Source organism: Rhinoderma darwinii, chromosome 11 (assembly GCF_050947455.1).
Source record: "Rhinoderma darwinii isolate aRhiDar2 chromosome 11, aRhiDar2.hap1, whole genome shotgun sequence".
Taxonomy (NCBI): domain Eukaryota; kingdom Metazoa; phylum Chordata; class Amphibia; order Anura; family Rhinodermatidae; genus Rhinoderma; species Rhinoderma darwinii.
Window position 1 is genome coordinate 97208988 of NC_134697.1, and position 27393 is coordinate 97236380.

General features: G+C 49.2%; 2 protein-coding genes across 5 annotated transcripts; one reads left to right on the plus strand and one right to left on the minus strand.

Moving 5' to 3' along the window:
- Positions 1–1807: 1807 nt before the first annotated feature.
- On the minus strand, positions 1808–27382 carry LOC142663415 (uncharacterized). 2 transcript variants are annotated; one of them, XM_075842037.1, is made up of 6 exons: positions 27247–27382; positions 21473–21550; positions 8790–8938; positions 6344–6532; positions 5955–6258; positions 1808–5836 (listed from the first exon to the last, which is right to left on the minus strand). In XM_075842037.1, the coding sequence occupies exons 3-6, from the start codon at positions 8865–8867 to the stop codon at positions 4476–4478; spliced, it is 1932 nt and encodes a 643-aa protein (XP_075698152.1). In that variant the 5' UTR covers positions 8868–8938; positions 21473–21550; positions 27247–27382; the 3' UTR covers positions 1808–4475. The 2 variants fall into 2 exon arrangements, with proteins under 2 accessions (XP_075698152.1, XP_075698151.1); XM_075842036.1 differs by lacking the exons at positions 21473–21550; positions 27247–27382 and adding an exon at positions 9457–9734.
- On the plus strand, positions 9538–24636 carry LOC142663406 (uncharacterized). Of its 3 annotated transcripts, none has more exons than XM_075842021.1 (3): positions 9538–9601; positions 21499–21556; positions 22228–24636. In XM_075842021.1, exons 2-3 carry the CDS (start codon positions 21502–21504, stop codon positions 24396–24398), a joined length of 2226 nt encoding a protein of 741 aa, XP_075698136.1. In that variant the 5' UTR covers positions 9538–9601; positions 21499–21501; the 3' UTR covers positions 24399–24636. The 3 variants fall into 3 exon arrangements, with proteins under 3 accessions (XP_075698136.1, XP_075698137.1, XP_075698135.1); XM_075842022.1 differs by lacking the exon at positions 9538–9601 and adding an exon at positions 11595–11651; XM_075842020.1 differs by lacking the exon at positions 9538–9601 and adding an exon at positions 16863–17105.
- Positions 27383–27393: the final 11 nt, after the last annotated feature.

The window sequence follows — 27393 nt, forward strand, 5'->3', positions numbered from 1 at the left end:
ATTAATGTTTTTCTTTTTTCTAGCGCTGCTTTCCGCAGTTAAAATTCCCCCCTAAGCTGCACCACAATATAGTGTAGAACCCGCAGGTTCTAGGCCGGATACGCGGTGTAGTTTTACGCAGTGTATCCGACCCGTGGGAACACGGCCTTACACTCAGCCTTTTTGAAGACACACACATCTTCCTTTATTTACTGTAAGGACAGCACAGCAGAGTGTGTGTGCTTTATGGCAGCTGAAATTATATACATTATACGGGTGAATTCACACTCGGCAGATTTGTGGCAGAGATTTTTGCTGCTGTCCTAGTTGAGTGTAAGACGTCATGTCCACGACCATAGCCGTGTGCACGGTCCGTGATTACAGCACCGACAGCCCGAAGAGTGTCACCCGCGGGCCACCCCCAATCACGGACTGTGCACACGCAAAAGTGGCGGTTGGCTCATAGGATATAATGTGCCCTATACTATTCGCAATTGCAGTAGTATACTGAGGCAAATGCAAGGTTGTGCGCATGGGGCCTTAGATTCCTCGGCGTACAGCAGACACCAATCCAGAGATCTTTGGGAACAGTAGTCCTAGGTACAGGAGTGTAAAGCAATAATTCTCAGCTAGTGGTCTGACCTGAGGTTGAGAACCTCAACCAGGCGAGAGTCCCTCTTGGAAACGGATGCCGCTGACTCTCACTGTATCTGTTGCCGCAGGTGTGGTGAGTCAGGCGGAATCCCCAATGGTGGAAGCTCTGCTCCTAGTCCCCGGCATGAGGTCAATACTGTTCATTTGGGCTACCTGTGTCTCTGACCTTACTGCACATCATGAGGTTTCCCTCCCCCGTTCGGTGCCCAATGCTGCCTTCGATGAATGGGCACTATGTATCCAGATCAGGAGGCGGCAGTCTCGGGTAACGGCTTACTCTGTTCTAAGTCTTCACCCTTTTCAATTTAATTTGGGTGAAATCCGTAACACATGCAGATTTCGCTGCGGATATGCTAAAGATAGGGACAGTGTAAAATGTACAAGGTTTATTGATGTTTGTGTGCACATGTATTGTGGGTGTTTAGTGCCACTCATTCGACACTACGATCCGGGCACTGGTAAGCGCCTGGATCATGGAGTCAATACATGTCCCAATTAGTCAAGTGCTCATCTTCTCACTCCATTTCTGGAGAAAAAATAGGCTCCACATGTGTGACAATCGGAGAGCAAGTTCATGTCACCCCTCCCTTTGGGGTTACATTACAGATTCTCCTCCTCTCCCTGCATGCTGCCAGCACATTCTCCGCTGGCCCTTTTTATCTCCTCCACACAGGCTCTTCAACCTGCCTTAGCTCAGGCTAGATTGTGACCAAAGCTATCATCTTGATCTTGTTTTAAAGCCAAAATTAGCCTTAAAAGAATACTCGAGAAAAAGCCTTTAATAGAAAGCACGTATCATATTTGTAATTGGCTACTGAAGTGTCTCCCTGCAAGGACATATCAGATATGTCCTTGGCAGCGAAATGGTTACTCCCAAAATGATGGCATATCGCCAAAATATGCCACCACTTTCTGATCTGTGGGGGTCCGACTGGTGAGATCCCCACTGATCCAGAGAATAAAAAGTCTGCATCACTGGTTTAGCACAGCAGCCTGGTTTTTCCCTGCACAGCGGCGCTCCCGGCCACCCTTTAATCTAGCTGTACTGTGCAACGTCACGTTCCAAGGCAAGGTCTCATGGTACATGCCTATGGTCCTCATGTACTATAGAGCTATGGGTAACTACATACATCAGGGACAGGTTATTGGCACTAACAGAAATGAAGACGCAGAATTAAAACTTTCAACAGTACTTTATTGCTCAGCGCATAGATAACTTTATCAGCAGTCAAATATTTTCCAGTTCAATGTTATAAGATTATAAGTGGTCACTCAAAATTCAGCAGAAGTAAAACAGAAGCTACACTTATAAGTATGTGAGGGAACGGTTATCTGGGCTTGTAGAACATTAAGTAAAACGAATCTCCAATCTTCTCCCTTATATTTGCCACAAATTAAGGAACGTCCCATAACAATAACTCTAGTTAATAAACTAAATAGTCGCCATACGACAAAAATGAGAGCGAGTCGTCAATTAAGATGGTTGATTCAGGCACAATAAAGGGCACGGGACGCTTTTTTTCATACTGATGACCGATCCACAGGATCAGTCATCAGTATATGATCGGTGGAGATCCGACACCCCGCATGGATCAGCTGCTCCGGCTTCCTCCGGGCACCGGTGTCAGAAGTAGATGGCTCCGGTCACAGAATTGTGGCCGCACTTCAAGTGAATAAGAGCAGAGTTACAGTCCTGCAGCATGGCCGCTACACAGTGTATGGAGCCATCGGCTTCCGGCACCGACCACTGCATAACTCCTGATGCCGGAGGCAACTGATCAGTGTGGGGTCTGGGTGTCGGACCCCCACCGATCATATACTGATGACCTATCCTGTGGATAGGTCATCAGTATGAAAAAATGTCCCGTGCCCGGACAAAGAACAGCATAGTGTAGGGAGAGATGGATGCCAACAACCGAGGTAAAAAGAATGAACGGAATGAACACATCTTGGCAAATTTTTTTTTTTTATTGGATTAACAGTACCTATAGTAACAAATTCCGGTCACTTTTTTTGAAAAAGATCCCCACATGCAGCAAAGTCCGAGGGGGTAAGTATGAACGGTTTTCCCCCGCAGCGGAAACTCAAAATGTGGTGCCATTTTTCCTACGGAATGTACAGCGGGTTCCAGGTAGGACACGATGCGTGATTTTTACGCAGCGTATCTGACCCATGGGAACCCGGCCTTAAAGTGTAGCTGAACATTTGACAAACTTCTGACATGTCATAGAGACATGTCATAAGTTTGGATTGGTGAAGGTCCGAGCACTGAGACCCCCACTAGTTGCTAGAAGGAAGCAGCTGAAGGTCTCGTGTGAGCGTTCAGGCGCTCCGTGTCTTTTTGGCTTTTTCCGGAAAGCCGATATGTCGGAGTACGGACTCCTAGACTTTCTATTGAGTCCGGTCACCGATACATTTATTTCTGGAAATAGACGAACAGACACGAAGCGGTCGAGCGCTCACACGAGACCTTCAGCTGCTTCCTTCTAGCAACTAGTGGGGGTCTCAGTGCTTGGACCCCACCAATCCAAACTTCTGACAGATCACATGTCAGAAGTTTGTCACACATTTAGCTGCACTTTAAGGGGTGACTAAGCTTTTAAAAAACTTTCGACATGTCATAGTGGCATGTTAGAAGTTTTGATCACAGGGGTCCGAGCACCGAGACCCCACCGGTCGATAAAACGAGGCGGCAGAAGTGCTCAGGTGAATGCTGTGCTGCTTAGTTTCAGATCGGCTCTTCTCAGAAAGCCGAGTGAGCGGTGTCCAGGCTCAATAGAAAGTCTATGAATTCTGAACACCGCTCCGAGGAAAGCTGAGCAGAGCCGATCAGAAGCGATGCGGTTCAGTGATCACCTGATCGCTTCATTTTAGTGATCGGTGGCGATCTCAGTGCTTGGACTCCCACCGATCAATACTTCTGACATGTCAAATGTTTTATGAAAGTACAGGTACTCTTTAACTTGATGTTCTCCGTACATACAGAATAAATCCAACTGAGACCGAGATGCCATATTATCAGACTTTCTGACAGTAATGAAAAACGCTGCCGAATTACGACAGCCGGTGAAACCGCAACAATATTTTATAGCTGCCATATTACAATTTACATAGTCAGAGGAGATGATGGTCCCGACATTGAAACTATGAACACAACACTGCGTTGATCCTCCGCAGAACGGGGAGCAGCTTCTGAGCTCCAAACTGTGGATGTTTATACATTGTACGACATTTAAAATGGGTTTCCCCCTTAACAAGTAGCAATGACTTCCCTGACCGTTCATGCTGTATCTAAAGCCATAGCGCCCCGAAGAGACCTCCAAACAACACTTAAACGGACCAATCACTTCCTGAGAAACCCCATGAAGCCATAAGAGACCACAATATAATACTTTTCTCAAATATATAATCAGAAACAAAAAATCCTCTGTAATTTAGAAAGCGCTGGCCCTTTAAAAAAGGGAGGCAACTTTTGAATCTATTCTCTCATTGTATTCTATGGACCGAGGAAACGGACGAATTGATTCGCTCGCTCCGAAGCACGAGGCTTCCCTATAGAATCATCTCCTCCATGCAGTTGGTACTTCCCAGAGAAGACAATCTTCAGATTTCGACCTCACTTTGTTCTACAAAACCCGTGTCCCGTAATTGTGAAGGAAACCTGCTGTTCTGCTATTTGAGAATAGTCTTAAGATCCTCTTACTAGGCCCGTGTAAACGAGCGCCGATCAACAAGACCGCTTAATCGCTCGGCTTCCCACAAACATTACCAATCTTGCTTCTAAATATCAAGTCCCAGAACTCTGCCGCGAGGGGATATCAGTCTTCACCCTCACGGGGACCTCATTTAGATTTCAGCTCTGCAGGTGTATGAGTTAACACGTGTTTGTTAAGAACGGATTTGGCAATACATTGTTTCCCGCACACGTGACAGCTGTAAGGCCTCCCGCCCGTGTGCTTCCGCTTGTGTTTCTCCAACTCCGTCTTATCGAAAAAGCATCTGCCACACGTGGAGCAGTACAAGGCCACCGAGTGACTTTTCTGGTGTTTGGTAAGTGACGTTTCACTGTAGAAACATCCTCCGCACACTGGGCACACGCACAGCTTTAAGTCCGTGTGAATGACCTGGTGCTTGACAAGGAATGACATCTCGGTGAAGCTTTTCCCACATAAGGAACATATAAAAAGTTTATCTACGGTGTGAATGACTTGATGTCGAGCAAGATCCAAGTTACTGAAAAAGCCCTTTTGGCAACTGGGACAGTGATACAAAATCTCCATGGCGTTGGCACTTTGACGGACCGAGTAGACAGAAGAACTGTTGCTGGTCTCATTATCGACATCTGTTTCGGGCGGCTCTGAAAGGGTGGACGTCTTAAGAGTATTTTTGAGGTTTTTCCGCTTTCTTCCGGTACGTGAGGCTGGTTCCCTTTGCTTGACCAGAGTAGATGAAGAATTTCGTGTAGGGTATCTGCGTTTTTTGGTGTCTATATGTTCTTTTTCACAGGAGTGTGGTTCCTCCTTGATACGAATAGGCTGCGTATGACCTGTAAATGAACGCACGTTGGTGTCGGAGAGGTCTGCTTTGTTGGACGACACTAGTTCCTTCATAATATGAGGATATCGTTGTGTATGGTCAGTGGGCCTGTAAATGTCAGAGTCTGTGGGATTACCTCTATCACGTGAGAATGGTTCCTCCATATTAGGAATAGTTGGATGTTGTGAGGGGTCGGAGGATGTATAAATATTGGTTTGTGTGAGGTTTTGTCCACCACATGAGATTGATTCCTCTATAATATGAGGATAGGGATGATGTTGCGTATGATCTGTAGGCGTAAAAAAGTTTGAGTCTGTGAGGATATCTCCATAACATGAGTATGGTTCCTCCTTAATACGAATGGATTGAAGTTGTACATCTGAATGAGTAGCAGTATTGGCGAGATTTCCTCCATCGTTGGTTCCATCACATGGTTCCTCCTTAATATGAACAGGGGTGTAACGTCTATGACCTGCATCAGAAATGCTTCCATTTTCATATGTAGAGATTCTTTCAGTAGCGTTTCCACAGGAGATCTGTTGCCTATCTCTAGGGTTATGTCTTTTTAAGCTTTCTGTCCTTGATTCCGTATCCATGGCCACGTCATCTTCATTTACAAGATCCGATCTTACGTTATGGAGAAGACTATTTTTGCAAATGGAGTCATCTGAAGGAAAAAAAAAAACATGACATCATTATACGCTTTGACATCTGGCTTTGAAACACACAGGTTTTTATCGGGAGGTGGTCCTCCATCATGATGTCCTTGTACAGATCCCTCTTACCCGGTGATGTGCGGTTCCGGTGGTCCTCCACCATGATGTCCTTGTACAGATCCCTCTTACCCGGAGATGTCCGGTCCCGGTGGTCCTCCATCATGATGTCCTTGTAGAGATCCTTCTTACCAGGAAGTGTGCGGTTCCGGTGGTCCTCCATCATGACTTCCTTGTAGAGATCCCTCTTACCCTGGGGTGTGCGGTCTCGGTGGTCCTCCATCATGACGTCCTTGTAGAGATCCTTGTGTCCTTCTATATACTCCCACTCCTCCATGGAGAAATAGACGGCGACATCCTGACATCTTATAGGCACCTGACACACAATGAGACAGTCATCACCCAGACACATTATACCTTGTGTTATTATATAATGTCCCAGCATTCCCGGCAGCGCTCACCTCTCCCGTCAGCAGCTCGATGATCTGGTGGGTGAGGTCCAGGATCTTCTCATCATTGTCCTCTTTCGTGGTCACAGAGTGAGGTGGAGGCAATAACACATTTCCCAGATTTCGACAAAACCCTTCTACCACCTGAAGTCTGTGGTTGCGTGTGGTTTGTCCACCGGGCTTCTTCACAATAATATAATCCTGTAGAGAGACAAGAGATCTTCGTACAGACGTGGTCCTGAATACGTGGCCTGTTCTCCTCATCATAGTCTAGAATATCCTCTACTACACGATACAAATATGACCCTCTCTATCCCAATTTCCTTGGTCTTTCAACGACATTTCGGGCCTGAGATTTCCCCTCCCCCTCACTATTGTTATTGCTTTGTTGTTTGTCGTGTTTTCTATTTATATAAGATTTCTAGTGTAGCTTGTGGTGTGTAACGTCAGCGGCGGGTCACACATGCTGGTGGATCCCGCTGCCGGGTCTCGTACCTTGTCTGGTGGCCTGTCCCTCCTCCAGGCTGCCGGCTCTGCTTGGGTCCCCTGTTCACAGCCGCACTGTTCTTAGAGCGCGCTCTGGACGCCTCTTAAAGGGCCAGCACGTGCAAAATTTAAAAGTGTCTCACCAATCACTGTTAGGGTAGGTTCACACGCCCTATTTTCGGGCCGTAAAAATCAGAAGCAGAACGCCTCCAAACATCTGGCCATTGATTTCAATGGGAAAAACGGCGTTATGTTCCGACGGGGCGTTTTTTTACGCAGCCGTGTTTAAAAAGACTTCTCGCGAAAAAGAAGTTCATGTCACTTCTTGAGCCGTTTTTCATTGACTTTATAGAAAAACGGCTCCAAAAACTGCTGTAAAAACTGCGGTGAAAAAAGGGAGTTGCGAAAAAAAACGACTGAAAATCAGGAGCTGCTTTCCCTTGAAAACAGCTCCGTATTTTCAGACGTTTTTTTAGTAAGAGTGTGAACACAGCCTTACCACTCAGTACTATTCAAGGCACCTTCACTGTCCACCAGGTGCCTGAGCAATATTGGAACAACCTAGAGTTTACCAGCCAGGGTTCCTCTATGGATCTGATCCTGTCTACTATTGCTATCAGTTTGCATCCATATGTCCGTTACCAGCCTATATCCAGTCTGCTATTGCTATCTGTGATCAGCCTGTATCTGGTTATCCATTACCAGCCTGTATCCAGTCCACTATTGCTACCCGCTGCCTGCCTGTGTCCGGCTACCCTCTGCCTGCCTGTGTCCGGCTACCGACTGCCTGCCTGCATACAGGTATCCACTGCCTGCCTGCGTCCGGCTACCTGTGTCCAGCTACCGGCTGCCTGCCTGCGTCCAGGTATCCGCTGCCTGCCTGCGTCCAGGTATCCGCTGCCTGCCTGCGTCCAGGTATCCGCTGCCTGCCTGCGTCCAGGTATCCGCTGCCTGTCTGCGTCCAGGTACCCGCTGCCTGCCTGCGTCCAGGTACCCGCTGCCTGCCTGCGTCCGGCTGCCTGCCTGCATCCAGGTACCCGCTGCCTGCCTGCGTCCAGGTATCCGCTGCCTGCCTGCGTCCAGGTATCCGCTGCCTGCCTGTGTCCAGCTACCCGCTGCCTGCCTGTGTCCAGGTATCCCCTATCCACCTGTGACCGGTGACCCGCTATCTTCTTCCATCCTTCAAGGTATCATCTGCCAGTGCCTGTTTCTTGTCTGTTTGGCCAGCAACTATTCCGCTGGGACCACCTCAAGAGGTAGCGACCAGGTAGCCTCCCCGCAGCGAAGACCAGATCCCTGTGACGGGTGAAAACCGGGGAGGCTACTTAGGTAACTTCCTTAAAGGTGGGCCTAAGCCAATCCCGCGGAGTAGCTCAGAGGGTCCACACACCTGCTGGTCATTACATGGTGTGATGTATAATGTAGAGAAACCTGTGCTGTACATTATACCGTTACGTTTATGATCACCGATTGTTCATTCACCCTTAATGCATAATCAAGTGGGGACCGAAAATGATTAGCGGTGTAGTCCCTGCAGTATGTCGGTACACTGCTAATATACATTCTGGACCCCCGTCGCGCTGATTGTGAGATTTTCATAGATTTTGATAGCGGGATCGGTCACATGATGACGAGTCGTATCGTCATGAAAGAGGACGGTACAGCTCATTGTTATGGGCCGGTGTGAAGGACTCCGGGTGATCTCAGGAGCCGCTGCCAGCCGACCCGTCAGATCAGCTCCCCAGCGGATTTGTCTGACAGCATTCTGCAGCTTCTATGTACACTGAGACATAGAAGCTGCAGAAGGGAAACAGATTTATTTTTTTTTTTATAGAATTACATTACAAAAGCGATCTGTATGCAAAATACAAAAAATAAAAGCAAATAAATAAAAGATGGTACCAAAATTGCTCCATAGATGAAAATTTGCTTTGCGACGGCGTGAGGTCATGTGACGGTCAGAATCCCTCACCTCTCCGGTCAGGAGGTAGAGGATCTCCAGGGTCAGGTTTAATATTTGCTCCGTGATCTCACTCTTGTCCTGCTCCATCCTCAGGTGATCAGCGCCGGGGGTTTATCTCGTATAAGGTTGGTTTTGATTGGCCGGTTATCCTGGAAATGCTAAATAATAATAATCGGGAAGACAAAAAAAGAGAGAGATGAGGGTCATCATTGGGTTCAGAGTGATTGACGGATGCGTAGGATTGGGGCATACATGTGTGATCGCTGGGGGTCCGACCGCTGGGAGCCCCAGAGATGAGGACAACGGGAGACGGAAGTCAAGTTTACGGCTATTGGAAGGTGCGGAGGAAAAAAATAAAACTGACTGCGACGCCAAGGGGTTAAGTCTAAAAATGTGTGGTATTAAGGGGTTAATAGTGTATAATAATAAGGGCATGTTCACACGTGGCACAATCGTGGCTACTTAAAAAAAAATAAAAAAAATATTAATTTTAAACGTGGCGTCAGAAACGGCGCAAAAAACAGCAGTGCTAGAGATAAGGCATCGTTCAGACAGGCGGTGATAGTTACATTATAAGAGTATAATGATACAGGAAGTGCTAATAATATAAGGAGTAATATATATATAGAATAGTATATACACACAGCTGTGTTCCCTGCCTCCTCCTCATCCTCACCTTTCATAGATGCAGCTGTAGTCTCAGCCACTTCCGGAATTGTTGCTATGGAGGCGCAGGGAATTCTGGGACGGACCTCCTGTCACTTGTGTCGCTAGACATCGTGAAAAGCATTGGTGGCCGGGAGGTCATGTGACAGGACAAGGTGGGAGGGGCTTACTTTCGCTAAAACTCTGGGGCCCGACGATGACCGCACTGAGACTGCGCAGAACGGGGGCGTGCGCACGGGCGAGACAGTGCGCGCGCCGCCGCATCTGAAGCGGGAAAGTCGTGACACGACGGAGGCTGGAAATCCCGGCGGTGCCTGCGTTCGTGCCCCCCATAACTACATCTGCCTAAAATCTACCCCATTACTGCCTAAGTGCCCCCCATAACTTAATTTGCCTAAGAACTACCCCATTACTGCTGCAAGTGCCTTCGGTGCATCCCCGCAATAATTACCTCTACAATAGATGTGACAAATGACGACCTCCGGTGCCCCCATAACTACATTTGCCTAACATGTTCCCCTACATTTACCTCTATACTAGAAGCTCCCCATTACTGCCTCAGGTCCCCCATAATTATCTCTGCAGTAGATGTGCCCCCACAAGTGCCTCGTTATGTCTCTCAGTTACAGGTGCGGCTCTTGTATTAGATTGTCCAGCGTTCTCATCATAGAGGGAACCTCCTCCAGCTCCTCACAGGAATATAGCCCCCCCCCCCCCGCACCAACGTCCCCCCGCACCAACGTCCCCCCGCACCAACGTCCCCCCGCACCAACGTCCCCCGCACCAACGTCCCCCGCACCAACGTCCCCCGCACCAACGTCCCCCCGCACCAACGCCCCCCGCACCAACGCCCCCCCGCACCAACGCCCCCCCGCACCAACGCCCCCCCGCACCAACGCCCCCCCGCACCAACGCCCCCCCGCACCAACGCCCCCCCGCACCAACGTCCCCCCGCACCAACGTCCCCCCCGCACCAACGCCCCCCCCGCACCAACGTCCCCCCGCACCAACGTCCCCCGCACCAACGTCCCCCGCACCAACGTCCCCCGCACCAACGTCCCCCGCACCAACGTCCCCCCGCACCAACGCCCCCCCGCACCAACGTCCCCCCGCACCAACGTCCCCCCGCACCAACGTCCCCCGCACCAACGTCCCCCGCACCAACGTCCCCCGCACCAACGTCCCCCGCACCAACGTCCCCCGCACCAACGTCCCCCCGCACCAACGCCCCCCCGCACCAACGTCCCCCCGCACCAACGTCCCCCGCACCAACGCCCCCCCCGCACCAACGCCCCCCCCGCCCCAACGCCCCCCCCGCCCCAACGCCCCCCCCGCCCCAACGCCCCCCGCGCCCCAACGCCCCCCGCGCCCCAACGCCCCCCGCGCCCCAACGCCCCCCGCGCCCCAACGCCCCCCGCGCCCCAACGCCCCCCGCGCCCCCGCGCCCCAACGCCCCCCGCGCCCCAACGCCCCCCGCGCCCCAACGCCCCCCGCGCCCCAACGCCCCCCGCGCCCCCCCCGCCCCAACGCCCCCCCCGCCCCAACGCCCCCCCCGCCCCAACGCCCCCCGCGCCCCAACGCCCCCCGCGCCCCAACGCCCCCCGCGCCCCAACGCCCCCCCCCGCCCCAACGCCCCCCGCGCCCCAACGCCCCCCGCGCCCCAACGCCCCCCGCGCCCCAACGCCCCCCGCGCCCCAACGCCCCCGCGCCCCAACGCCCCCGCGCCCCAACGCCCCCGCGCCCCAACGCCCCCCGCGCCCCAACGCCCCCCGCGCCCCAACGCCCCCCGCGCCCCAACGCCCCCCGCGCCCCCCCCGCCCCAACGCCCCCCCGCCCCAACGCCCCCCGCGCCCCAACGCCCCCCCCCCGCCCCAACGCCCCCCCCCGCCCCAACGCCCCCCCCCGCCCCAACGCCCCCCCCGCCCCAACGCCCCCCCGCCCCAACGCCCCCCGCCCCAACGCCCCCCCCGCCCCAACGCCCCCCAACGCCCCCCCCCGCCCCAACGCCCCCCCCCGCCCCAACGCCCCCCCCCGCCCCAACGCCCCCCCCGCGCCAACGCCCCCCCCGCGCCAACGCCCCCCCCGCACCAACGTCCCCCCGCACCAACGCCCATCGCACGAGCGTCCTCCACACAGGCATTTTTTTTTTCTGTCGGATTCCACATGGAAACATCCCGCCACTCATTGAACGCCATATGAACGGAGGTACCTGACAGAGCACGGTGCGTCAGCATACAGGGGAGGGGCACACGGCTCCATACTAGAGTTGTACGGCCCCTTTAAATTGCCTAACAGGGTCCTAGCTCCCGGCCCTTCTATGTCCGTGGGACGTTATTCTTAGAAGGCAACGATACGGAATAAATGATGGAAATCCTCCCGACTCCACTTTTAATCACTGCATCCTAAAGGCCAAAATAGTGTCCTCAGGGGGTTAATAGAGGCACGATTACAGAAACAATATCTACAGAGATAGAGACTCAGACATATCTCCCCTACGGAAAAAAAAACGGAGTCCAATCCCATCAAACGTGTCCTTGAAATTGTACAAATATTAACACAAACGAATACAAATTATAATGAACATGAGACGTTCAAAACAACGAGGATCGGTCATCAGTATCAAGAAGCGCCCTGTGCCCGGACAACCCCTTTAACCTCTCTCTTGGCCTGGCTAAAGGTGCCCATACACATTATACAAAACTAGGCAAAACCTGCCAATGTCAACAGGATCGGTCAAGGATCTAATGTGTATAGAGGCCTCCAACGTGCCCGATCCTTCATTTCTAGAGGATAAGCCATTGCCAGGGGGTCTAGCTTAAGTCTAGCTCTAACTTATTGCCCTCTACTTAGTGAAATAAACCTGCACGCTCGGCCAAACATGGATGATCATACAGTAGCGGTCACCATCCATGATTGTCGTGCATCACATCACAGTCTACGTCGGTCACTGTGACATAGGAACCAGCTTGAACGAGATCTTAGATGGGCCAGTTCCATGACTGAAAGTTCCCAGAGCGAGACTCGAGGCGGTTTTACACGGGCAGATACCACTTTTGAAACGAGTGAGATGATCGGCGTTCGTTGCTCCCTTTAAACGGAAGGAATGTTTAGTATGGGGATGATCGTTACTCCGATCGCTCGTCCCCATGCATTTCTATCTCTACCTCTTTACACCGGGAGATCTGCTGCCGACGAGCCATCATTTTTTTTTAGCCGCATAATCGATACGATCAGCCGATTAATGAGCATTTCCCGTTCCCCGGCTGATCATTGGTGTGTTTACACAGGGTAATGATCGGGAACGAGCGATCATGTGAACACTCGTTTGCACGATTTCGGGTCTTTCTAGTCCTATCACAGCCGGAGTGGAAGAGTTTTTCTACCTAATCAGATTTAGATATGTAAGTAAAGAATAAATGTGGGCAGCGGTGAAGGGATCTGTATAGACCGCCGTTCTGTTACCTGATCCGGACAGCAATGCCGTAGTTTTCCTGCATCTCGGACAAAACCTTTTCCCTTTTTTTTTTTTTCTTTTTCGTATGAACAAATTAAAACACACAGGTGCCAGGCCAGAAAATCATGATATTCAGAGATCGATCAACATGGCCTGAAATTTTAAAGAGGTTTTCCAGTCACGGGGCGGTTTTTCAAACTGATGACCTAACCACAGGATAGGTCATCAGTACATGATCGGTGGGGGTCCGACACCCGGACCGATCAGCTGTTCTAGCTGACTCCGGGCACCGGATGTTATGCAGTGTTCGGTTCCGGAAGGAGATTGCTCTGACCACTGTATAGCGGCCATGGGGCAGTACTGCCTATTTAAGTGAATAGGAGAGGAGCTGCAGAAGCCCAGCACGGCCACTATACATAGGCAGCCAGAATAACTGATCGGTGAGGGGTCCAGGTGTCGGACCCCCACGGATCATATACTGATGACCTATCTCAGACATGCCCCATGCCCAGACAACCCCTTTAAGAGTGTTTTACAAATACATCACAGGTATAAATATACAAACAATATGATTAAAACAAATAATCCGCCAACCGGGTTTTGCTCCCTGCACTTCATGTATTGATTTGGTGGCTTCTACCCAATCCAAACGCATGGAGCTGCACTACCCAGACAGAAGTGGTAACAGACCGCTCCTGCCTGGCTAAGAGAACACACAAGCGGCTGTCATACAATGCAGAAACAGATATAGCACAAACCAATGCAGTACGGCTAAATACAAGAGCCAGAGATGGGCTTCTGTGTATAGCATCCTGCCAGCAGAGGGAGCATGAGAGGGGAGTACATAATGGGAAGGGTGTGAGCTAGGGGAATCCGGCTGTAACTACCTAGAAAGCGGGAAGGAGGGTATGCTGGAGGGAGGTATGCTGTGACTACTGGGAGTAAAGGAATGGGTGACCCTGCTAGAGGGAGTCCTGCTGTGATTACTGGGAGTAAAGGGATGGATGACCCTGCTGGAGGGAGTCCTGCTGTGACAACTGGGAGTAACTGGATGGATGACCCTGCTGGAGGGAGTCCTACTGGGACTAAAGGAATGGATGACCCTGCTGGAGGGAGTCCTTCTGTGACTACTGGGAGTAATAGGATGGATGGATCTGCTGGCGGGAGTCCTGCTGTGACTACTGGGGTTAATAGGATGGATGGACCTGCTATGGTCATTAGTGGAAGGGGCAAGACCTACCGTAGGTTCTGGGAAAGTGGATAGGAGCTGCTGTTTAGAAAGAAGTGGGTGACACGAGCATTACTACTTGAGGGGGTCACTGCTGTAACTACCAAGGAGCCCTATTCTGAATACTGGGTGGGGGTACTGAAGTGACATGTAAAACCTGGCTTGCACCTCTCCCTGGTTGCAGCATGTTTCTCAGCCAAGTTGTGTGGGCTTGACCTGCATATATACAATAAGAACAGCTCTAGAAACCGGAGTTGGGGTGGTGTCGGCATGCACTTGTTATACTCTCTTCTGTAAGTCCTGGCCTCGCCGGTTAGATTTGCACACGGGGTATGAAGGTCAGCTGTGCCTCAGATTACCAGTACATAACCTAAGAACGTTGCATATCATCTCTACAACATGTTTGGTCATGGCCACTCGATCTGCCGGCTTGGTAAGCCGACGACGCAGAGATTTCAGAAAACTGAGTATGTGAGTCATAGAGCAGTGCCTAAGGTTTGAGTATTTAATATGTCGTCGGTGTGCATTGGCATTGTGGGCCGGGATGGCTAGCTTAGTCCTTGCCTCAAAAGCATCCGTTTTGAAATTGGTCCGTTTACGGCGGTACTTTTCTGTGAAGTTACGGTAGACTTCAATTTGTCCTCGGTGAGAAGACTGTGACATACGTGTCAAGTCCTTGGTTAACCTGGAGCTGCGCACCAACTGTCTGAGTTCGTGGAAGGCAGGACTGGATTCTTTCGGACTTAGTGGTTCATGTGAACAGGCCTGGCTAGAACGACCCACAACATGAAGTAGTAATGACCTCCAGCGATCACGTAAAACGTCAACAATCCAGGTGGCAAGCGCCGAGCAAGAACTCTTCCGGGAGGCGACACGTAGGTGGCTCTGAAGACGTTTGGCATATTGTCGAATATCATATTCGTGTCGTAGATGGAGACATTTTTCATTCATCACTTTCTTTAGGCCGCGATGACAGTCAGTGGAAACCGTTTTGATGTCGAACTTTTCATTCAGAAGCCTGGATAGGCAAGTGTGGAAGGCCTTTCTCTCTCCAACAAACTGGGATGTGTTTGGCAAGACCTTCTCAATCTGATCTGAAAGTCCAGGATCCTTTTTGTGGCAACATCGATAAAGACGTAAGTGCAGTGTTTAGCACCAGCAATAGTTCCACCGTGTTGGCTAAAGCCGGTCAGGGTCAGCCGTGTGGTTTTAAGGGCTTCTCTCAACCTCTGACGTTCCTGCTGCCAGTGTAGATCAACAGTAGGAAAGACGAACCTCTGCTGGTATTTTCTGTAGGTGGAAGCACTAATTTGTTGGAGTCCTATCAAATGATTCATCTAATGAACTTTATTAAAGCTGGAGCCTCAGAGCAGGATGGCAGAGGCACAGAGAAGATTCCCTGCTGCAACGTGCTTCAGGAACGGCTGGCTGTCCCACAGGTGGAAACGATGTCCATTATGACAGAGCCCAACGACAGACAAAAAAGTGCCGTCAATACGCTCCAACCGTACTATGGAAGCTACAACCGTTTCCAAACTGACAAGCAATTTTGTAAAAGAGGTCATCGAGACAAGACTCCAAGACGATAAATTTCCTTTCCATCGTCACGTCTTTCTCTGGAAACGTAGGTCCTTCGGGAGGCTCAGAAGTGGCGTTCCTTGTGTAGTTAGGTGTCCGTTCTAAGAAACGGTTACCCGATTTGGGCATTTCGTCAATGAAAAGTGTGGTCTCTTGTGTGGCCTCTTGCGTGGCCATACTGTCCAAGCCAGAGCGCTCATGGTGCTGCATGTTCGGTTTGTGAAATGTAACTTCGGGATTCCCTGTATTTTCCTTCGGTTTCTTAGAAGGCTTTGGTATGGCATGAAGAACGGATTGGTAAAATGGTCGGATACGCTGCGTAAAACTACCATGTACGACCTAGAACCCGCAGCACGGTCCGTTCGAAAAACCGCACCACATAGTTTTTAGTGGTAACATTTTGGGGTACATGAGACTTTCTGATCACTTTTTATTCCATTTTTTGTGGGAGACGAGGTGACCAAAAAAACAGCGATTCCGGCAGTTTACTTTTTTTTTTACGGCGTTCCCGGAGCGGGTTAAAGGGTAACTAAACGTTCAAGAAACTTCTGACATGTCAGTGCTCGGACTCTCACCGACCAAAACTTCTGAGACCCCCACCGATCGCTAAAACTAAGCGACAAAATGTCTCGTGTGAGTACGGACTCATAGACTTTCTTACCACCCCCTACCCGGCTATGACATAAGTATATGTCGAGAAGGGGTTAAAAAACACGACTCGTCCTGCAAAAAACATGGCCTTCTGTCGACGGAAAAATTAAAACGTTATGGAACGCGGGGAGGAACGGCGTAGATTTCAACTGTAATTTTCTGACGTCAATTATAAATTTGTTGCCGCCCCGTTTGTTAAGCCACGCCCCTTTCTCGTAAAAATAACTACGTTTTCAACAGAACTTTTGCACCTCTTTTACGTCAGAAAACCGGCTTTAATGCTGCGATATGACGGAATCTGCAACGCAGGTGTGAACAGAGCCCAACCCAGTCCTAAGATATTATAAACTGTATTTTATAGATCATACTCTTGTCTCTACACAGTATATAGCGGTTATATCTGTATATAATGTTATCACCCTGGGTTGTCAGTCCCCGCCTCCTTCCCTTCCCTCAACTCTTTTTATCCGTTTCACGGGAATGACGTCAACAGTTGTCGGAAGGGCGGGGCGCGATGCCGTCACATGACCGAGAGAAGCTTCGTTTTTGTGACTGCTCAGTTACCGATTGTTTATGTTTTACCCGAGAAACCGCTGGGTTTATAATACGCCGGATATGTGGAGAACTGCTGTAACGCAGGACTCACACGATAGGGAGGTTTGGAACGCAAACAGGAAGTGCCCGGGAGGATGAGAGGAGGAGTTCCGGGAGGTAGAATGGCTGCGCTGGTACAGGACGCAGAGAGCGGGTCTGTGCGGGATTATTATGTCTTTACTTTGTGTTGGTTTCTCATTTTTTATTCCGTTACCCATCATGCTCCTGTGTCACCCCATGTCTCACCCACCCCCTGTAATTACCCATAATGCACTCCTTTATTATTATATATCAGCTGAAGCCCCCGTCATGTGATAAACACCCGTATAATCCGACTTCTCCACGCCTCACATCTCAGGGATAAGGCCTAGTTCACATCTGCGTTATACACTCTATTAGGGACCTCAGTCAAAGATCTGGACAAAAGTACCGCACAGAACAGCGCAGCGTTTTTCACTATTGTTTCCGGCGAAACCACAGACACCTCGACAGAACTAATTAAAGTCAATGGGTTTCGTTGGCTGTCAGTGGTGTCCGTCGTACACACATAATGCCCCATAGCTGCCCCCACACAGTATAATGCCCCATAGCTGCCCCTTCTTAGTATAATCCCCCATAGCTGCCCCTTCTTAGTATAATGCCCCCATAGAGGCCCTACACACAGTATAATGCCCCCATAGTGCCCCTTCTTAGTATAATGCCCTACACACAGTATAATGCCCCCATAGTGCCCCTTCTTAGTATAATGCCCCCATAGAGCCCCATACACACAGTATAATGCCCCCATAGAGCCCCTACACACAGTATAATGCCTCCATAGTGCCCCTTCTTAGTATAATCCCCCATAGCTGCCCCTTTTTAGTATAATGCCCCCATAGAGGCCCTACACACAGTATAATGCCCCCATAGTGCCCCTTCTTAGTATAATGCCCTACACACAGTATAATGCCCCCATAGTGCCCCTTCTTAGTATAATGCCCTACACACAGTATAATGCCCCCATAGTGCCCCTTCTTAGTATAATGCCCCCATAGAGCCCCATACACACAGTATAATGCCCCCATAGAGCCCCATACACACAGTATAATGCCCCCATAGAGCCCCTACACACAGTATAATGCCTCCATAGTGCCCCTTCTTAGTATAATGCCCCCATAGAGCCCCATACACACAGTATAATGCCCCCATAGAGCCCCATACACACAGTATAATGCCCCTACACACAGTATAATGCCTCCATAGTGCCCCTTCTTCGTATAATGCCCCCATAGTGCCCCTTCGTATAATGCCCCTGTTGTGCCCCCTCACACAGTATAATGCCCCTGCACTGCTGTTCTGTGCGGTCATTAACCATCGTTCAAAAAGACAGTACTGTCAAAAGAGAGTGGGGGGAATTTATTAAAGTGTAACAAAACGTTCGATCCACTTTTTCTTTTCTACCGTTACGTGTAATATAAATATATTTTGTCATATAACACATAGAACACAAAAAGGAGCCAAAAAGGAATCAATAAAGTATAAGTGGCCACTCTTGACACTTTTCTACTACGTTTTAGTTCTTGTATTTTTCCTGTTGCTAGCGGAAATCCGTACACCGTCTGAATGTACTTGTTGTAGTAACTCTGCTGCCTGTGAGTACGGGTGAGCGGCGGCCCCATCATGCCGTCAGGAAGGTCTCTCTGCCCCACTATACAGTTCTCTATAGACTGGCAGAGAATGTGATGAGCTCTGCTGCTGTCCGATCTCTAGTATGTGACGGGCGTTGTTTAACCATATATTTTTTATGTTATAAAGGCTGGATTCACACGAGCATGTTCGGTCCGTAATGGACGATACGTATTTCGGCCGCAAGTCCCGGACCGAAGACAGTGCAGGGAGCCGGGCTCCTATCATCATAGTTATGTACGACGCTGGGAGTCCCCGCCTCGCTGTAATCATGTTTTCAGTACAGGACAGTAGTTCCACGGAGAGGCAGGGACTCCTAGCGTCGTACATAACTATGATGCTAGGAGCCCGGCCCCCTGCAGTGTGTTCGGTCCGGGACTCCCGGCCGAAATACGTTCCGTCCCTTACGGACCGAACATGCTCGTGTGAACCCAGCCTAAGGGTATTGTCCAGTGACCAGTCCTAAGAAACTGATGGCCTATCCTGAGTATAGGCCATAAATATCTGATCAGTCGGGGTCTGGATCTCGGCACCCGCCGATCAGCTGTTTTGACTTTTGCTGCATCACTCGTACAAGCCCTGCTTTCCCGTCATGCAGTTATCCGTGACCATACTTTAACGCCATTCTTTGGAAAGGTCTCTAGGGCTAAACACTCTTTAAACTGAGCCTTCCCTCAAAGTCTGATTTTAAGTAGTATCGGTAAAAAAGTGTGGCAGGGGGCACTCCAAATCAGAAAGCGCCCTGTCAACCTGCGGACATTGTATGTACCTTCTTACCAGTGCTGTCATCTCCGATAACAAAATATTCTGGAATCGCATTACGTTACGATAAGGTTCTTAGAACTGAAGAATTCACTGCTGAAGTATCAACGACAAAATATCAAGAAAGACCTGGGGCAAAAAAATAAGGATGAATCCAGAGCGGTTTATTGGTGCAGCGGCGCAGATTTGCCATTGCAGATGTTACGTGCCAAGTCTTTCAACAAAACGAACAAATGTCGCGTGATATGGAAGTTGTGGTCCGGATTCAGCTAGATAAATTTCCTTTATTGAAAAAAATATTTTGCCGTGACTCCTTCACACTTGTTTTAGGTAGGTCCGAAATATCACCCGATGGAACCCTTTGATTTTAATGGGTTCTTTCAAGTTTCCCATCGGGGTGTCTGTGGTTTTACCGGAATCAATATTGCAGCATTCTGTTGCGTTGTTTCCGGTATTTTCAGCTGGTTCTGCAATGTAGGACCCTAACTGAGCCTCCAACGCAGATGTGAACAGTCCCCTTATAGTCGTGGAAGAGCCAAAAGAGTAAGGGTCTGTTCACACATGTGCTGGAGGCTCCGTTATGGTCCTACATTGCAGATCCGGCCGAAACGACAGCATGCTGCCCTATTGTTTTTCGATAAGACTACGTACACCCCGACAGAATCCCGTTGTTCAATGGAAATGGTGTTTCCGGTATCACATCTGATGGAGCAGAACAACGGACAGCCGAGCGCAGATGTGAACAGGCTCCTATTGAGTTAGCTGTACGAAGGGCGCCTGTCCATGCGCACAGCGATACTTTCTGTCTTTCGCTATATGTAGGACTATACTGTAGTGAAGAAGACATCTGATGAGTGTAGGGGACCATATTGCACGGCCTCCACAATACTCACTGATCCATGAGAAGAATAATGAGCAGAGGATCGTAGACCTGATCAATAAGATCATTGAGCTGCTCACTAGAGAGGTGAGGACTGCTAGGACATGATACAGGAACATCAATGGCGGTGACTGCGTCATTGTGAAATGTCTGGAATAGAACCTGTCCCGTTGAGCTTGCACCTCCCGGCCTCGTGTTGTAGAGCGGGACGAGCTGAGCAGATTTCTGGGAAAAGATTCTGCATCACATGGAATTGATTTAGATCTGTGTACCCTTTGGGATTATTGTTCATGTGGGCGGTCCCAGGCAATGATTGACAGCATTCCCTGTAGGAGCATACGTACAGAGATGACTGTCGATCACTGATTAGGACCACCGGGCTGGACTCATAAACCCACAGAGAGCAAGGATTAAAATCAATCAATGCCAGGATCCAGAAAATAGACAGAGAGCTCGATAAATCGCGGAAACAATGGAGGAGAGCTCAGGTGAATAGGTGCAGAACAATGGGGAGCCCGGAGATCTAAGCACAAAGAGGATCATCTATGGGGCTCCTGTAACTACGGGTGGCTACGTGTGTGCACACGTAATTACGGGAGCGTTGCTAGGCGACGCCAGGGGATAGTCACTGTCCAGGGTGCTGAAAGAGTTAACTGATCGGCACCCTGGACAGTGACTACCGCTGGAGTTAATAGTATTAAAAGTTAACTTACCCAGAACTCCCTGCTTCTTCCTCCAGTCCGGCCTCCCGGGATGACGTTTCATCCCATGTGACTGCTGCAGCCAATCACAGGCTGCAGCGGTCACATGGACTGCCGCGTCATCCAGGGAGGTCGGACTGGATGTCAAAAGAGGGGCGCGTCACCAAGACAACGGCCGGGGTACGTATGAACTTCTTTTACTTTCAATCGCTGTGGAAACTCTGCCCGAAAGGTCTACCCCTTCTCTCTATTCAGCACTGACAGAGAGAAGGGGCTGCCGATTAGTGCAATGCAATTTTGCATAGAAAACGCGTCCGTAAATACTGGTGGAATACGTGTGACAAAGGACCCATATTTACACCAGTATTTACGGGAGGAAAAATATAAGTTTGTGTGCATGAGGCCTTAGATGTTGAAATGGTTTGGTTTTTCCAATACCTTGCCTTGTTTTCCGCTGTTCCATAAATCACATGAAGAATTAATTCATTATTGTATTTGGGTTTTGTCATTTACCTAATACGTTCTTTCCTTTGCTTTAGACCATGGAGCGTGCACCTGGGCATGAGGATCTTTTCGTCAAGGGTCACCAACCTATGGGTACGAAGATTTTATTTGTTAGCCCTGTAAATGAGACACTATCGATTCTTACACTGTAATACTTCTGTAATTTAGTATATTATGTGTCTGTCGGGGCCTAATTGGAGTACAAAGATAGTAGACCTGGGGGCCTTTATTCGGCAGGGGTGCTGATGGGGTGATAGAGGAAGCCGCGGCATCGGAGGAGTAATATATTATACAGCTGACACATGCTGCCGATGGTGCAGCACCTGCGTCCACACCCTCCTCGGTGACGTAGATTTAAGGTTTGCGCTAAGGGCCCTTTTACACAGGCCAATTATCTGGCAAATGAGCGTTCACAGAACTCTCGTTCCCGCTCTGTGTAAAGATGGCGGCGATCAGCCGATGAATGAGCTATTTGTATGGTTAAGCAGCCTAAAATATTATCGTTATTGGCAGCACATCTCCCTGTGCAAACAGGGAGACACGCTGCCGACACGATAGTAATGTACGGGGACGAGTGATCGTAGTAACGGGCGCTCGACCCCATACATAGCTCCTTGTGAAAGCAGAAAACTAGCTCCTTGAGCTCTCGTTGATCGGCGCTTGTTGTTTTATAAAATATGTAAATTAATATTTTTTCCTCTAAACCTGTCCCATGGCCTGCTTCTAATTATCAAGTGATGTCTTATTTTTTATTTTTTTTGTAGATTGGGACACAGACAGAAAGCCCCCCGGAGGAGTTCATTACATCCCTCCTATGGACCATACAAGCTCAAAAACAAGTGTTATAAACTGTAGTCCGGGACAATGTGTCAGAAATGTAAAAAAAGAGTCTTCATTACATAAGGAAAGTGGCAGCAGCAATGTCACCCGCTCACGACTTCCAGATACACAACACATTACTGCTTATATGAAGGAAGAACACAACACGGACACTTTTACCTCCAACAAACCGACCCGGCACATGTCTACTTATAGTGATATGGAGTCATCGTCTAGCGAGGAGGGAAGTCGGACAAGCCCTGACATCGATCCACCCACCGGTCACACGCAAGCACAGTATACGTCCGCTCAAATTATTAGGGACCGCATACCCGAAGAAAAAACCGTCTCTGAAGATTATACGCAGCCATATCCATCTACTCATATTAAAGAAGAATCTAATTCGTGTGAGGAAGGAAGCCTGACAGATACTGAGCCCTACTCACCCACACGTGGTGCCAATGTAGAGCACACATCCGGCCAAGCCAATGAGAAATCGTTATGTGGAGACCTGTGTACGCCCACGGATCATGCTCCGCGTTATCTATCTACTGACTTTAATGCAAAATCAGATTCTTGTGAAGAAGGTAATGTCTCTGATAGCGAGATGAACACCCCCCCAGATTATATCCCTGTGATCATCAAAGAGGAATCTGTCTCATGTGATGAGGACAACCTCACAGATGGCGACTTTTATTTGCCAGCGGAACATATAGACCAACAGTTCCCCTACCCATATGGTGGAGATTATCCTTGTCCTGATTGTGAAAAGACCTTTAATACAACACTGGAGGTAGCAAGACACCAACGTATTCACATGCGGGGGAAGCCAAACTCGTGCTCCGTGTGTGAGAAATGTTTTAGCAGTAAATCGGACCTGGGGAGACACGAGCGGATTCACACAGGAGAGAAACCCTTTCTATGTTACGAATGTGGGAAATGTTTTAGCAAAAAATCAGACGTTATCCGACACGAGAAGATCCACACGGGTGAAAAGCCATTTGCCTGTCCTGAATGTGGAAAGTGTTTTAGCCGGGACTCCCATCTGATCAGACATCAAAGAATCCACAGAGCAGAACGGGACTTTACATGTTCCGAGTGTGGGAAAATCTTCACCAGAGAATCCCAGCTCATCCGACACTTGAGAATTCATACGGGAGAAAAACCTTTCTCCTGTTCACAATGTGGCAAGTGTTTCCGCAAGAAATCAGATGTTGTCAGGCACGAGAAGATTCACACAGGAGAGAAGCCGTTTGTTTGTTCGGAATGCGGAAAGTGTTTCAGCCGGCATTCTCATCTCGTCATCCACCGGCGGGTACACACGGGAGAGAAAACATTCTCATGTTCGGAATGTGGCAAGTGCTTCACTCAGTATTCCACGCTCATCTCCCACCGCAGGATACACACAGGCGAAAAACCATTTGCATGTACAGAATGTGGAAAATGCTTTGCCCAGAAAAGGGATTTGAACAAACATATGACTCTTCACACTGGGGTGAAACCTTACCCATGTTCAGAGTGTGGGAAGAGCTTTGTGTTGAAATATGAGCTTAGGAAGCATGTGAGAATCCATACGGAAGAGAAACACTTTGTCTGCTCCGAGTGTGGCAAATGTTTCATCACCAAATCCGACCTGGTGCGTCATCAGAGAATTCACACGGGAGAGAAGCCTTTTGCATGTTCAGAATGTGGAAAATGTTTCAGTAGACACACTTATCTGGGCATCCATCAGCGGGTCCACACCGGGGAGAAGCCGTTTGTTTGTACAGAGTGCGGCAAGTGTTTCAGTCAGCGGACGGCTCTCGCGGCACATGGTAGGACTCACACGGGAGGGCGGCCGTTCGCGTGCTCAGAGTGCGGAAAATGTTTCAGCAAAAAATCTGATCTTCTCCGACATCAAAGAATCCACACAGGGGAGAAGCCATTTACGTGCCCAGAGTGTGGCAAATCCTTCAGCCGTCACACCTATCTCATTATACACAAGAGAATACACACCGGGGAGAAGCCCTTCCTGTGCTCTCAATGTGGCAAGCACTTTACTTATAAGTCACATCTGGTCCGACATCAGAGAATCCACGCGGCGGAAGAGGCCTTCCCTTACTCGGAGTGTCAGTAGGCGTAGGGAGATGGGTTTAAAGTTATAACAGAACAAATGAACATTAATGGACGGTGGGATCTGTAAATAAAATAACGGGAGGAAGTATTGAAGGAAACTCCCTTTTAACATTGAAGTCTCAGAAATATTACTACTTCCTGTTTGTATATCAAATTATGTAGGAACTAAAGACTTGAACGTGTGTCCTGTGTGTGTGTTACAAGCCCACCGTGGTCTTAATAAACATTGTGCCACTTTTTCTCCCGCTTTGCTGTCTGTAGAGTGAGGGTCCTCTTACACGGGTCGAGTAAAAGAGCGCCGATCAACGAGACAGCTCGTCTGCTCCGTTCACAAGGAGCTATGTATGGGGATGAGTGATCGTTACAACGATCGCTCGTCCGGATACAGTTCTATCATGTCGGCAGCGCGTCTCCCGGTTTACACGAGGAGATGTGACGCCACCAACGATAATATTTTCAGCTGCATAAACGGTACAATCAGTCGTTTGCTTGATAATTGACCCGTGTAAAAAGGCCTTAAGAAGAGGTCGATATGTCAATCAGTGTATGGGTTTGTTGGCCTTATATTCCAGCTGGACCGATGAGAGAAAATCTACTGCAAAGAGGTCGTATCTGAACATGGCCTTATACTCCAGCTGGACCGATGAGAAAATCTGCTCCAAAGCGGTCATATCTGAACGTGGCCTTATACTCTAGCTGGACCGATGAGAAAATCTGCTCCAAAGGGGTCGTATCTAAACATGGCCTTATACTCCAGCTGGACCGATGAGAAAATCTGCTCCAAAGAGGTCGTATCTGAACATGACCTTATACTCCAGCTGGACCGATGAGAAAATCTGCTCCAAAGAGGTCGTATCTGAACATGACCTTATACTCCAGCTGGACCGATGAGAAAATCTGCTCCAAAGAGGTCGTATCTTAACATGACCTTATACTCCAGCTGGACCGATGAGAAAATCTGCTCCAAAGCGGTCATATCTGAACGTGGCCTTATACTCCAGCTGGACCGATGAGAAAATCTGCTCCAAAGGGGTTGTATCTGAACATGGCCTTATACTCCAGCTGGACCGATGAGAAAATCTGCTCCAAAGAGGTCGTATCTGAACATGACCTTATACTCCAGCTGGACCGATGAGAAAATCTGCTCCAAAGAGGTCGTATCTTAACATGACCTTATACTCCAGCTGGACCGATGAGAAAATCTGCTCCAAAGCGGTCATATCTGAACGTGGCCTTATACTCCAGCTGGACCGATGAGAAAATCTGCTCCAAAGGGGTTGTATCTGAACATGGCCTTATACTCCAGCTGGACCGATGAGAAAATCTGCTCCAAAGAGGTCGTATCTGAACATGACCTTATACTCCAGCTGGACCGATAAGAGAAAATCTGCTCCAAAGCGGTCGTTTGTGAACATGACCTTATACTCCAGCTGGACCGATGAGAAAATCTGCTCCAAAGCGGTAGTTTGTGAACATGACCTTATACTCCAGCTGGACCGATAAGAGAATTGTCCTAAACGGTAAATGATAAATACTACTATAGGTAGACCGCCATACTGGTAAAATGACGGTATACTAGTTATGTGAGGTTAGAGATTGGTTATGATGATGCTAGAGGTTATATAGAAGTATGCTGGATATATGGTGATGTGTAAGAGACACTATATGACCAAAAGTATTTGGACAAATTACCATCACCCCTTTACAAGCTTGTTGGAAATTCCATTCTAAAACCCGGAGCATTAATATGGAGTTGGGCCCCTTTTCCGGCTATAACAGCCTCCACCCCTCTGGGAAATCTTCCTACAAGATTTTTGAAACTTGTGCCTATTTAGCCAAAAGAGCGTTGTGTATGTGATGAGGAGAAACCCGCTTCTGTCCTCTCTCTAGGGTCCCTGCCGGGCACCCGACATTTAGCTGCCCAATTGCTTGATAAAAGCTCCCGACATATATGTTAAACGTAGGCTGTGACCGATGCCATAACAGGGTAACCCGTCACCATAGAGTTTAATCATATACATCGTGAAAGGCTACTGAAAATCCTATGACGTATACGTTAAAAATATATATGGGTCCCTCGGGATTAAAAAGCGTATTCTACCACGCTATTCCCCCCCCCCCCCAAAAAAAAGGTATACTCGTACACCAGCTCAACGGACACTTTTTTGGCCTCCGTCGGACTAACGATGCCCAATGGACATGCTTTGTGTGTACGACGGGATCTTTCCCAACAAACGCAGGTCCAAAACGTAGTGTGCAGCGCCTTAGGCTATGTTCACACTGCCGTTGGAGGCTCGTTCACAGCCCGTAGACACCACAGACTCGGCACATAATAGACAGACCTCCCAACATTTAAGTATGGCAAAGAGGGACAACCGATGCCTCTAATCTCACCCAAACACACCTGATTCAGCCCGCCCAGTATCCTGCTACCATAGTGCCACCTACACAGTATAATGCCCTCCATAGCTGCCTCTACACAGTATAATGCCTAAAGCTGCCCCAATACAGCATAATGGCCCCATGCAGTATAATACCCCATAGCTGGCCCATACAGTGTCCTTCTACCATAGTGCCACCTACACAGTATAATGCCCTCCATAGCTGCCTCTACACAGTATAATGCCCTCCATAGCTGCCTCTACACAGTATAATGCCCACACAGATGCCCCCATGCAGTATAATGCCTAAAGCTGCCCCAATACAGCATAACGGCCCCATACAGTATAATGCCCTATAGCTGCCCATACAGTATAATGATCTCATAGCTGCCCCTATGCAGTATAATGCCCACACAGATTCGCCATACAGTATAATGCCCCTTAGCTACCCCTAGCGCCAGTGCTGACCTATAAAGTGAAAGTGCCCAGTAGATAGTGCCACACACAGTGCCCATGCAGATCGCGCCAGTGTCCCCTGTAGATAGTGCCACAGTGCCCATGTAAATAGTGCCACCTCCCTGTAGATAGCACTACCCCCTGTAACCATTGGGATTC